Source organism: Crocodylus siamensis, chromosome 2, assembly GCF_052110815.1.
Source record: "Crocodylus siamensis isolate JL-2025a chromosome 2, ASM5211081v1, whole genome shotgun sequence".
In the NCBI taxonomy this organism is placed as follows: Eukaryota; Metazoa; Chordata; order Crocodylia; family Crocodylidae; genus Crocodylus; species Crocodylus siamensis.
The window spans coordinates 271610013-271623780 of NC_143396.1; the positions used below are offsets into that span (position 1 = coordinate 271610013).

Here is a 13768-nt window from a genome sequence, read left to right on the forward strand (position 1 = left end):
TTGAGCATATGCATAATTTGATATTAACAGAGTTTAAGGCCAGAAGTGTTCATGAGCTCCTCAAGCCTGAACTCCTGTAGAGCACAGTCTATTTGTTATGATCCAGCACCCCTGTATTGAGCCCAATAACTGGTGTCTAATTTAGGACTTGAGTATCCTTGTTAGAGTTAGTGAGATTACTTACTTGTTTAAAACTGTGCCTGCTTATGTGGCTCTCAGAATCAGGGCCTAAGAGCAATTAAAATTTGCCCCCCAAAGTCCCACCATTTCTTTTTCTTTCAGTTACTTCCATTCAGGATGGTGGATTCTGTGCAGCTGAAATCTCACCATCCTCATAATATCTCCAAACTGGGCATGTCTACATGAGAAACTTACTGTGCAGTAGCCTAATAACAATGTGCAATAGCATGCCAGTCAAAAACCATGCTAATACACAACTGCACAGTGTTATTAGGCTACTGCACAGTGAGCATCACAAAAAATCATGCACCAGAGCTACTGCACATTAACTATAATTACTACACATTTAGTTAGCACTTCATTAAACAAGTAGTAAACTAAACGTGCAGTAACTACTGCATATGAATAACATGTAGAGGTGCTCATTGAGCCTCATTCTCCTTTTCAGATTCACACACACACGTTTTCCCATGAATTTGGTAGGAAGACAGGGTGTGTATCAACAGTTAAATATTGGGGTGGCAGAATATCAGTGTTAAAGCATACTCTTTGGGCCAAGTTCTACTCCCAGCTAATTCAGTAATATTCCTCCATATTTACATAAGCAAAATTGAGTGACCTTTGAACAAAGCACTGAAGCAAACTTAAACCCATGTGACTGCTAGCATGCTTAAAATTAAGCATGTGCTGAAGTACTTTGCTGGACAGGGATCTGAGAGTAGAGTTCAGCTCAATGTCTTCAGAAAAAAAACCCTAGAAACAATCATCTTTATAATATTAAAGCTCTTTGTTATGAAGCATCTTGCATATTTAAAGTATTGCTCCAGTTTGCACTACCTAAGGCTCAAATTCAAGAAGCCATTTAATCATATCCTTAACTTTAAGCATGTACTTAAGTCTCTTAGCCTTATTGGGATTTTAGCACATGCTTAATAGTAAGCAAATGTTTATGAATCCATCTTAAATAGGAAGCCTTTTCCAAATCAAGGCTGAACTGAATCAATAGGAGAATAGCCTATAAGTCTTGTAAACCATATTGATCCTTCAGGCTTTCAGTCCCCCCAAATTTAAAATAAACAGGAAAGACAAGATTTGGAGATCAAGTCAAATGTCCAATTTATTTTTATAACTTGAAACTGGAACAAACGTTGTTTTGAACGAGCGTACAAATGAAATGGTAGACACATGCTGAACTCAACATTGTGACAATAAGGGAAAAAAGAGGCCAAAAATCTTGTACAGAGAATAAAAGGAACAATAAATATTTCACTAAGCCATATTGAAATGACCTCCAGCCATCTCAACATTTTATCCATAATAAAAAAAAAGTGCTCGTTTTTTAAACAGAGCACAAATACCAAGCAATAATAAATAGTTCCAAACTTGTAGTAAAAGACAAAACCTCCAAGTAAACAACAAAAAGCTCATACAATAAGTAATAGAAAAAGGTAATAAAAATATTTTGCCTTGCCGGTACAAATGCAAACAACTTAAATCAACGTTACTTTGCTTTGCAGTTCTAAAATACAAAGAGCACCATAAAAATGAGTTTGCCTGTGATAAACAAAACCTTGGACTGTCTTTTACTCAGGACTGGGATGAAATGCTGATTTTTGACCCTCTTCTATAATAGCAGTATTCCCATTTCTTGGGTGAGATGATGGGCCCAGTCTTTCTGCCATGGAAGCCAGTTCAAGTTTTGACTTCAATGGCAGCCAGATTTGACACACTGGAATTTCAACTTAATATTTCTTTTAACTGGGAAAATAAATATGGCAGCATAATTATATGTCTATGTTACATTGTGCTTATGGCCTAATAAAGTATGTTCTTCTGAGCAGAAAGAAGGGGGTTATTCCATCATCATTAGTCTGTAGTAACACAATCCTTGTGCTTTTTGGGCAACTTACTGTTAGTTTGTCAGTGATTTATATCATGTGACTAGACAATTGCTGGTGTTAACTGCTGGTTAATTAAAAACAATAGGGCTATTGGTGCTCCCAAGCAATTTGCTTTAAAATGAAAGGTGAACTCTATCTTTCAAGGAAGTGGTCTGAAAACGGAGGGTTAAATTGATCTTGATTGCCCCAGTGTATACTCAGTGAATTCCATGAAATTGCTCTAGATTCACACAAGTGTAAAAGCAACAAGAATTTTCACTAAGAAATAGAATATGCCTTTCAGGGACCTTAGTCCGATCTCAATTACACTGGAGTAAATCAGGAAGAAATCAGATGAACCCCTTCTGACTGATTTACACCAGAATACCTGAGCTCAAACCTTTGCCAAAAAATCTTAGGGTAGAGTCGAGCAAGGAGGTGTTTGCAAGACAGCTGAACCAAATTCTGCTTTCATCTACGCACATGCCACCTTAATGGCTTTAGCAGTACTGCACAGACAAAAGTGAAGGAAAAATTTGGCATGGTGTTTCTTACCACCTTTTCCTGAAACCACGTTAACCGTTTTCTTCTGCTTCGCCACTTTAAAATGTAAAACAGACTGTCATAATTGTCATAAAGAGGATGGCAGTTCTCTGTGTCCAGAGAAGTCAGGACAAAATGTCATGGTCTTAATTTGCAATACAGAAGATTTAGGCTGAATATGAGGACAAGATTTTTAACTCTGAGAGTGGTTAAATGCTGGAACAGATTATGTACAGAGGTTGTGGAATCTCCATCACTGGACGTTTTTCATAAAGGTTAGACGGATGTTTTTTGAGGACAAGATAGAGAGGTGATTCTGCCTTGCACAGAAGGCTAGACTAGATGACCTCTGGAGGTCCTGTCCAGCCCAAATTTCCTACGATTTTATGACTATCACTTCTGCTATTTGTCCTTCCCCTTCCAACCAAAAAGAGAGAGACGGCGAGAACTGAAAAGAGAAAAATCAAAAGGTACAGAATTTCATCCCAGTCTTCAAACATTCAGAAATTTATGGAATGTACAATTAAAAGTGAACAGCAGCAAAGCAGATAATAACATGGACTGGCAAGACCTGTACATGGAATAGGTCCTGTTCTGACAGGGAAAAGGAAGGCTGTGCCTGGACCAATTTTATTTCAATCCAATTAAAACTGTACCAACAGCAGATCACTTGACTTGTGTCAAAATGGATGCAACTGCTCTCACTTTTTAAGAGAAAAATCACCTTACTCTAGAGGCCACTGACTCAGGGAGGAAGTGAGTGGGAGGTGGTGATATGATATAAGATGCTCTAAACATCTTATCATTTGTAATGCGGGGAATCTCCTCTCATTCTCTCTCTCTCTCTCTCTTGAAGGGGAAATCTGTGGAATGTTATTTCTAACATTTTTAAAGAAACTGGATTTCATGTAACATAAATAGGCAATAACCAACCAGCCTGGTTCAACCATACCTGATAAAGCCTTGAGGCAAAGGGTCCAGGCAACATCAAAATTATTAGAGCCCTGTGGGAACAGCACTTTTTTGTAGGCTATTTCTGACAAAAAAAATATATACAACGAAAATTATTTGTGAACAAAAAAAAAAATGAAAAACAAAAGAAAATTAAAAAGCACTTAATTCTTTTGTTTTGTTTCTTTTACTCAAAGGTCGTCTAACAACCCCTTTTCTTCCTGTACAATAAGGACTTCACATACAAATTTTTTTTTATTTTTGCAATATTTTATCCTGCCAAATTAAAAAAATATATTATGGCAGCCTGTTTGTTTTGTTTTTATTTTTATTTCCAAATTCACTAACAAAAAGGTACATTAAATCCCTTTAAAAGGACAAGCGTACAGTTAAAAAATTACAAGCTTCAGTAAAAATACAGCAAGTGCCTACATCATATGAATCAACCAATATCAATATCCATTCCAGAAGGGGGGGGGGAAAAAAAGAGAAAAATAGGTACAGGTCAGAAACGTGATTTTTTTTCTGCAAAGCAATAACAATATTAAGCACTTTTTTCTACATACTTTTTCTACATGGTGTAGCAATCACCTTTTAATCCCCAAATACAAGTTTCTATACATTTTTTGAAATAAAAATTCAACACCCAAGGCAGAAAAAAATTTACTAAAACTCAAGACTTTACAGTTACAGTGACAAGAACAAATTTATAGACCCACCATTTAAATTTTACTGCAACATTTTCAAGGAAAAAAGAAAAGTTTTTTTTTTTCTTTCTGGTTTTGTAAAATGCCCAGGCATTCTCCATTATTACAAATACTGGTCCACTTTTACAGTAATCAAGAAATTTTAATATATATAATATATACTAAAACCCCGTCACCAAAAGAAAACAATATACACATGGCCATTATGGCATTTTTAATAACCTATTAAGCAAACTTTGAAAAAAAAAAAAGATTGCTCAAACACACATACACACAATTTTTTTACCCTTGTATGTATTCAATACTGTAAACGTATTTTAAGACAGAGTGCACTAAATTTAACTTTAAAAAAAAATTAGCCGTTGTTCCTGAATTGTTTTTTCTCATTCAATGATAACAACTTGTAATTTGTGTCATTTGAGTTTTAATTCAGCAGTAAATCATTTCCATTCCGTTTCCTAAGCAGCGTTGTCCTGAAAAAAAAAAAAAGGCTGAGAATAATTCAGCTAATGGATGTCCGAAGTTGTGCTGGGTATACATCTTCATTTGATTGGGTCTTATGGCATTTTCATGTCCACTATCTTCAACCAGTAATTTTTAAGTAAATGTGGCTCTTTTTTTCTAAAGAATGTACTTTTCTTGTTTTTACTTTTTTTTTAAAGTCTTTTCATTTCACAAAAATGTTTTGCATTTGTCTCAAGAGACTCAAATAGGAAGATCAGTTTTCAAGGCACTCACGTCAAATTGAATGGCAGTAGAAAAACTGTCCAATAAATTATTTTTATTTTATTTTTCTTTATAGTGCCAGTATTGTGAATGCCATGCTTAGCAACACTGACACTTAATCTCAGCTGTTCCCTTACAGTTTAACCCACCTTTGGGCCAAGTAGAAGATTCTGAGGTAATTTCTTGTTGAGAAGCCATTTTCTCTTAAACACAAACATAAACTTTAAAGTGCGGGTCAACATAATTCAAATATCTAACCTTAATTGTCCACTGTTTGTTATTATTAGTCCTAATAGGCTAAAACATAAAATAATTGGAAAAAAAGAGCAGGTATGGTTTTTTGTTTTTGTATTTTCTTCGCTATAATATGTGGGGCTCCATCCTGTTCCCACCTGAATCAACGGGGAAACGCTCACTGACTTCACTGGGAACAGAATCAGGCCAATGCAGGAACCTGACTATATTTTTCTCTTCCTTACAATAATATTATTGTACATTATAGGAGATATTCCTAATACTTTATATTCACTACCCAAATACCTGACAGACTCTAGTTTCTTGGACTGAGAAAGTACCACTTCACTCTTGCGATCGTTGCCTTAACAACAGCAATTCTAGTAGCGATGGGCTACTTGGCTAAGTAAGAGATATTTACAGATGTCCTGAACTCAATTAGACTTTTGAATGTGTGGTAAACAAAAAGGTTGGCATTTATTTCATCCAAGGTCTGAAAAAAATATCACGATACCTTTAAAGTATTATTACAGCCTGTGGGGGTGGATCGTTCAGATATCTTAATTACTGATCCTAAAACAAGTGACAAAATGGTGGCTTATCCTTAACAACCAGAGGAAACTATCTCCTAATAATGCACAATTAATACAATAGGTTTTCTTATGTAGCTGCCTTCAGAAAATCCCTGCATCCATGTCTTTTAAGTTGACATAACTTTAATGGTGAAATCTACATAGAAAAGGCCTCTATCTTTAGCGACATCGTCAGTGCTACATATCAGATCCAATTCCAAAAGAAAGTGCTAATTTTAAAGATTGTTATTCGCTGTACAATTTTATTTTCCCTAATCTCCAAGGTTGTTTAAAAAGAAGAAGAAAGGAAAAAAAAAGACAGAGCTCAGTTAAAACATTGGCTTCTTCACAAGAAATTACACATGCTTAGCTTAAATTTCAACAAAGCAGCGGCCCAAAAATTATAATTTAAAAAGATATGTTTCTCTCCTACAATGCAAGTAATCTCAGGCTACTACAGGGTAAAATTAAAAAGGGATACCCAACAAAATTTTAAAAGAAATTTAAACAGAAAGAATAAAAAAAAGTACCTGCACATGCCAAAAAATTACAAAAACCCAATAAATACAGAAATTATTGCACAGTTAAAAGGCTCCACAATTTTTACTGCCTTAATCAACCCTCGTGTTTAATAGAACTTTGTAGACACAGGTTATATTTAAGTGCCAAGGTCTGGCACCTACCTTAGTTATGCTAAGTTATGTTTATGGAGGCAAGTTAGGTCAGCTTTTCTCAGTTGGCAAATAGTTAAACTGTACAAATTAAATGTTACCTAGACCCCTGATTTAACCTAATGGGGGCCTTAGCTTCTTTCTGCCTGCTCAATTTTGACGTCATTTGTCAGCAAATGTTCTCCGTGCCACTTTTTCATGTGTTTCTCCAGGGTGCTGTAAACACTGAAGGGCATCTGGCAAATGTCGCAGCGGTAGACCTCTTTCCCTATCTGGCCATGCGTTTTCATATGGCGCGTCAGCTTACTGCTCTGGGCACATGCATAGTTGCAGAGCTCGCATTTGTAAGGCCGCTCTCCAGTGTGGCTCCGACGATGCACTGTTAAATTGCTGCAGTTCTTAAAGACCTTGCCACAGTACTCACATGTATCACTCCGCCGCCCTTCCTTTGAACTGGGTCGACCGGGACCGGGTCCGCTGATGTGGGGAGTGCTGCCTCCGCTTGCTGTCCCACTGCGCCCTGAGAGACCCCCATCCAGCATGTCCCCTGGCGGCGTGGAGAAACGCAGGCTTCCGTTCTCTGAAGAGTGTTCAGAAGAAGTTGCAAAGGGGGATTGTCGGGAGTCTGTGAATCCTAGAAACGGATCCTTCATGAAGTGCCTTGATGCTGCATACCCTACCAGCCACTGGGAGTAAACATTTTCAGAAGGTATTATCGTTGCTGGTGGTAAGTCCAAATCTTTCTCTACCTTTATTCTTTTAGACGAATTGTTTAAACTGGGGCTTGTAATAGGTGTTGGCTTGCGAGGGAACAAGCCTGGGAAGGGCTCGCCTGGGCCAAAGTTTCTTCCATTGACTGTCCCTTCCTCAGTGCGGTCAAGTTCTCCTGCCACTGAGTCTTCATCACCTGTATCTCTCTGACAGAGGTCTCGGGGACACAGATCTCGTTGGTCAGAAGACCTTTTCATGAAGCTACTACCCCTTTTCTGCTTTTCAGCTAGCATGTCATTGTATTGCTGGATGGCACCGAGACTTACATTCTCTATAACTTTTCCAAGGACAAGGGTTTTTTCATCTGGTAGCGACTTGGAACCATTCTCTCGGTTACGACTCAGTTCTGAGTCCATGCTGAAACTTGACTCTGGCCTGCTCTCATTTTCAAGCTCCTCTTCCTCCTCCTCTTCCTCCTCTTCCTCTTCATTGTCATGGCCCAAGGAGGGATCACTCTCATTCCTGAAATCTGTTTCACTGGATTTTAGCCCCTCTCCAGTGAGCTCACTTGTGCCTGGCTCAGGAGAACTTGTGGTGGACAGTCCATCATCTGACCTGCCTGTCATGGAACCAGCTTTGTGCATATGTGTTTTCATATGACGTTTTAGCTTGCTGGCTTGGGAGCAAGCATGGTCACAGAGTTGACATTTGTAGGGCTTCTCTCCTGTATGACTACGTCGGTGTACAATAAGATTACTCTGGAACTTGAATGTTTTTCCACAGAATTCACAGGACTTACTCTTAGCCTGAGGTTGGGGAGGCGTAGTGCTGCTCGGGGGCATTGGTGGTAATGGTGGGGTACTCAAAAAAGGTGATTTAGGGCTTGGCTGGAAAGGATTCAACAAGCGATGCATAGGGTTGGTGCGATTTGGTGAGACTGGAGGAGGAGTGGAATTATTTCCTGCCAGTTCTCGAAGCCTTCTGGAGAAATCCATCGCTGGGGATTCAATTGCCATGGGGTTTAAACGCATAACTCTGTCAAAGGCACTGGGATGCTGGGCGACTAACCCCATTTCTTCGGCACTAAGGCGATGTGGATCCAGATGATGACGAGGCGGTGGGCTGAACAGTGGCGGTGTGTTAGGGAGCCGACCCTCACCAAAGCCAGGATGATCACGCAGGATGGGTCCTGTCATCCTTAAAAGATTAAAAGGGTTGTTGTCTCCAAGGAAATTCATCAGCGGGGACTGTGCAACAGTCTCTGGTCCCAGAGGAGGAGGGATGGTGATGCGTGGAGTAAGGGAACTGTTTGAAGGGCTTGTTTCCAGGTAGATGCGGAATCCATGTGTGTTCTGGGCATGCTGAAGCAAGAACCAAGCGCTATTAAAAGGCTGCTTGCATGTTGTGCAAATATAGCTTGAAGGCTCATCTTTACCTATAAGAGAAAAAAAAGAGAGAACACTCAAAAAACAATACAGTGGAGAATGTTTAAATACCATTAGCATGCACTTTATTTTGTTAATAGATTTACTCCTTGGCATTTCAGGAAGTGGGGGCTTAATTGCAACCTACTGACTAATACAAAATTGAACACTACAGCACATTTCTTCAGCCTGCTTATTCAGTTAACATGTATGATAAACATTACATGTGCACACGTATTTTCTCTATGTATACCTTTATATACTCTGATTATCATATGAAACATTTCGTGGCATATCAGGATCATGCTCCTTTCATATATTTGTTTCTAGGTATTTGTTTCAAAGGATTGAAAGCTATGTGTAAAATTGAAGTAAAATGTTATGCAGTAGGTAAATCTCTTTTCTAGTACCTGAATAAGCTTCAGTATCATTTCACTCTTTAATTTTATATTTTTATATACTTCACGCAGCAGTCTCCCCAGATCTTTGCCGTATTTAATTCATTCATGCTTCAGTCATGCTGTCCCTTACATTTTTCAAACAGTACGTGGGTATTTAGCTGCACAAGTCCCATTAAAGTCAACAGGAGCTTGGAAAACATACCCCTGAATAAACCATTTTTACATTCCCTTTGCCAAAACACCAAGAAGCCACTCAAATGAAATATCCGGTAATCAAAGCCAACAGCACAGTTGCAATTAACAGTAACAAATGCCGGGCAGCGCTTGAACTCAGTCCCAAGAATCTCTGAGCCTGAGCCTGCCCTCCAAAGCAGAAGTGGTAACCAGAGCCAAAAACATGGGCTTGTATTTGCATTTGTAGCCTATTTGAACAACTGTAGAAAGGTAGAAAGCATTCCTTTAACCTTGATTCAGCTTTACAAAAAAGACAGGTGTGGACAAGTCTGTATTACAGTCATAATTTTGCTAGCTAAAGAATTCCGACCCTGTACACAATATACATTATTTCTTAGCTTCATTTTTTTTTCTTATTAGTGGCTCTGTGCAAATCTATCCTTGATAAATTCATAAACACATTTCAGAACCAGGACCCTACCTCCTTTCTGGGCCCTATGTGTATAATGGACTGAACAAAAACCCAAATCCCCACTCTGCTGGGGTGCAGATCTGAAGCTGAACAACCTACCTCTAGTTGTTGGTACTGAGGTTTGCCAAAGCCTGTTGCTCAAGCATTATACTTGGAAACAAAGAGTTTATACATAAATAAACTGTACTATCAAAACTGTGTTTTTAAGGCTAAACAGCTCACAGGAACCAAGAAACCTGAAGTTAAAACAGCACAAAAAGAGTGCTGACTACAGATTTAATTCCACTTTTCTAGTTGCTTATAGAAGTTGCTTACAGCATGTGATGCAGTGAGCTTCACCCCATGCAAGCTTGTGCTATATATATATATGTATATATATATATAATATACTTTGGTTAGTCTGCAAAGTACAAATGTACCCTGCCTTCTATTTGACTTCAGATTAACGTAGCTGTCTACAGAAGTAGCTGCCACTGAAGAAACCTTAGACAGAAGGAAGATGGGAAATGATTAGACACAAATAGATGGGCAATACAGTGATGAGGCTCTCTAACTATCTACCTACCTACCATCATCACCATCATTTGTATATTTATAACGTTGTGTGCAGAAGCCCTCCCACTGATTTAACTGATCTAAGTAGATGTTGCAGAGTATCAGGCCCCTGACCAAAAGCAAAGCCTGAATGCAATGCAGCAAGCTCTTTTTGTTTGACTGACTTATTTTTATTGCATAGGCATGTATTTTGTGTTGTGAAGGGAGGCAACTAAATAGTATGCTCAACTTCTGTGATTAATCTCTAACTACAGCTATGGCAAAAAAAATGAGAAGCCATATTTTCATTGTAATGCCTATCCACTAATGACATTAAGGGACATACACACATACTGAATGGAGGAGGTACTGTATCCCTTAAAATCTACTTAGCACTGAGGCAGTTATTGGGGGTTTTTATTTCAGCTCTGAAACAGAAGCAATAGTAAATGCTCTCATTATTACTTCAAATATTTAAATTTCTGTTTCTTATAGAAATATGATGAAAATGTCTAGACCCTTAATTTTGCTTGCACAGTAACAAGCGCAGTATAAAAAGTGACAGAAATCACTGAAGCAGACTAAAGTATATAACATATTCTGTCAAAAGCTTTTTTTTAACAATATGTTTTACCTCAGCTCACCCTAGAATAGACTTTAATAAAGCCCCTTCTGAAGTATGATCTAATAGCAAATGAAGTGCAGCATCTTACAAGGTCATCTGTCTTCAAATTTGAGAGCGCTTGGCACCCTTCACCTTCATTTTATCCACTCTAATTAATCGATTTATTACCCATAGCTGTTTGATTTCTTCATTTTTAATTACAGCATGTCTTTTGCTATTTTCCCCTTTTTTGCCCAAATGTTTGCAGGGGTAGTCCCAGAAACCTGTTCACCTAGGTCAAAGCATGACCAAAAAAAACAGCTGTGGTTTAAAAAAAGGTTTACTTCAGAGAAGGCACATTCGTAAGAAAAAGAATCCCTGAGCCAGCTAAGGATGAAGACCAATCTAAAACTGAAATGGCTGATTAAAAAAATTAGCCTCAAAATGGCAGCTGGCTAGATGCTTGCTACTACATGTTCTATGAAAATCAGATGTTTTGCTTCATTCTCCAAAACTTCCCATCCACAATCTTCAGATGAGGAAAGTAAACCCCTTTCCCGTTTAGCTTTTTTTAAAGTAAAGAAAGTAAAACTCACCCCTGTTTAGTTTTCTTTTTTAAAAGCAAATTAGTATTTATTACTGACACAAAATTTACGAGCTATCACTCATAACAGGAACAGTATTCTCTCTCTTTTTGTTTTATTTAGCTTTTATGCCCCTAAAGTCTCCTGTTCAAGAGACCCTACACAATGGCAAAATTGACTGCAGGCTACTTGGCTACCAAGGCTCTGACAGCTTCATTTTTTTTTTTTATTTTTTTTTGCTTTCATAACCCTCAAAGACTCTCCCTAGACTCTCCTTTAAAAAAATAAAAAATAAAATAAAATGTTCATTTCCATATTATCACTTCATGGTTATCTTGCCTAGAAGTTGCCCTGAGCAGTGTAGATGCTCACTTTTAAGAACAGAACAATGTCAAAAAGTCTTTGAAGATCCACTCTGAACATTTTTATATTCTAAAACTTGCTAAATATTTTAAACTTGCCCAGAAACAGTCATGTATTGCTCAAAAATGATCCTTATATTTAATAATGCAGTGCACCTGTGCTATAAAACTCTTTGTTATAGGCCACTTTTGATATATAGCTACCATAATCCTTTGCCAGCCACGCAGAAGTCTAACCACTTTATAACAACTAGCTACAGTGGCTATGCCATGTATTCGTTACATAAGCATGTGCTTAACTTTAAGCATGTGAATAATCCCCCCTGAAGCTGGTGAAATTTAATCATGCACCGAAGTGCTTTACTGAACAGTGATGGGATTATTCATGTGCTTAAAAGTAAGCACATGCTGAGTCTTTGCTGAATGGGTTTCAAGTAAAGGATTTTTAAACTAGTTTGTATGAACCCTGGCAGGTTTAAAGAGGCAAAATGCTTGACTTCAATGGCTTCTTCAGGTTGGCGGTTTTATTGGCAGGTATTTATTTGTGTGTTCATTTAAAAGGTGAAACAAAAGTCCAAAATATTGGACTAGTACCTGTAAAATTTAGACTAAATGACAGACCTGGGACAGGTGTGCACAGGATAGATAGATAGATAGATAGATTCATGAATGAATGGATTTTTAAAGCCAAAAGAAACCATCATCACTATCCAGTCTGGCCCATGTACCACACAGGCTATAGATCTCACCCAGTAATTTTTACATCTAGTCCAAAAGCCTGTGGTTGAACTCACTTGCATCTTTTAGATATATACCCAATCTTCATTTAGAGACTCTTAGTGACAGAGAATCCACCTTGCCCCTTGTAGTCTGTTCCAATGGTTGATTATCCACGTTATTAAAAAATTGTGTCCTATTTCAAGTGTGAACTTTGCTGAGTTCAACTTCCAGCCACTGAATCTTGTTATGTCTCTGTCTGCTAGATTAAAGAGCTCCCTGGTATCAGATATCCTTTCCCTCCATAGGTAATTATAAACTGTGAATTTAGTGAACACTTCTGTCTCTTCTGCATATTGTAACAAAAGGTGGTCTTTTCCAGAAATATTAACATTTGCTCCCACTACTGCTATTTGACTGATTATGTTTCATTCTAAATGTCAAAACAATAATAAGCTTTTTTTCTGTTTTAGTAGCTGGTACAAAACACAGCTAAATTCAGCCCTCCCTATTAATTTTGGCTTTATACTGGGGACAAAGCAAGAACAGGTAGGTAAATTCCACCAGCTTCTGCCCAGTACCCAACTCAAACCAAAATTAATTTGGCTTTGTGGCTATTCCTGGCTATTCCACTACATGTCCATAATCATAGATCCCCTGACCTGACTCCTAAAGGCTTGTTTATAGCAATTCTGTGAGTCTGAACCCCTCCCAACTGCAGTCAACCCACACCCTTTCTATATAGACCCACCCTTTGCATCGGGGACAAATTTCCCCCTAAATATCTTAGGTTACTATATGAAATAAAACAGCAATTACAGTGTAATAAGAACTGTAAAAAATTCCCTATTATCTGTTTGGGAAGTGGTATAGTGATATTCTATGCCTTATGGATCCTCTGCTCAGCATGCCTGAATAATTCCATTAACTGTAACAGAGAATAAACTCCCTGCTTTTAATCACCCACCCATAACCCCCACACAGGACTGAAGTGTATACTCAGTTAGGGCCACATAACTTCTGCCATTCTTTACCTCTAGCAATACATTCCAGCTAATGTTTCTGGTTCACTTTACAGAATTACAACAGCCAGAATAAAAATGTAAGGAATTTTGCAGCATTAGAAGTTCAGGAAAAATAGAAACTTGCAAGCTTTAAAGAAAGGACATCTTTTATTGTAACACCCAAGAGCAGACATGTATCAGATTTCCACAATTTTTCCACCAAAGTTACCCCTCCCTCCCACCACCAGTTTTTTTTAATGAGCATTTAAATAATTACTCCTTCTTATTATGTTGGTTACTCTAATAATACCAATAAA

General features: G+C 37.9%; 1 protein-coding gene across 6 annotated transcripts in view; it reads right to left on the reverse strand.

Annotated features, from left to right (window-relative positions):
• Nucleotides 1–1271: 1271 nt before the first annotated feature.
• The window catches only part of BCL11B (BCL11 transcription factor B), a 102836-nt gene continuing 90339 nt past the window's right edge, over nt 1272–13768 (reverse strand). For all 6 annotated transcript variants that reach the window (XM_090033987.1, XM_090033983.1, XM_090033986.1 and 3 more), the window contains one exon: nt 1272–8610. In XM_090033987.1, the coding sequence (XP_089890113.1) occupies nt 6596–8610 (2015 nt within the window). In that variant the 3' untranslated portion in view covers nt 1272–6595. The remainder of the gene's footprint in view (nt 8611–13768) is intronic.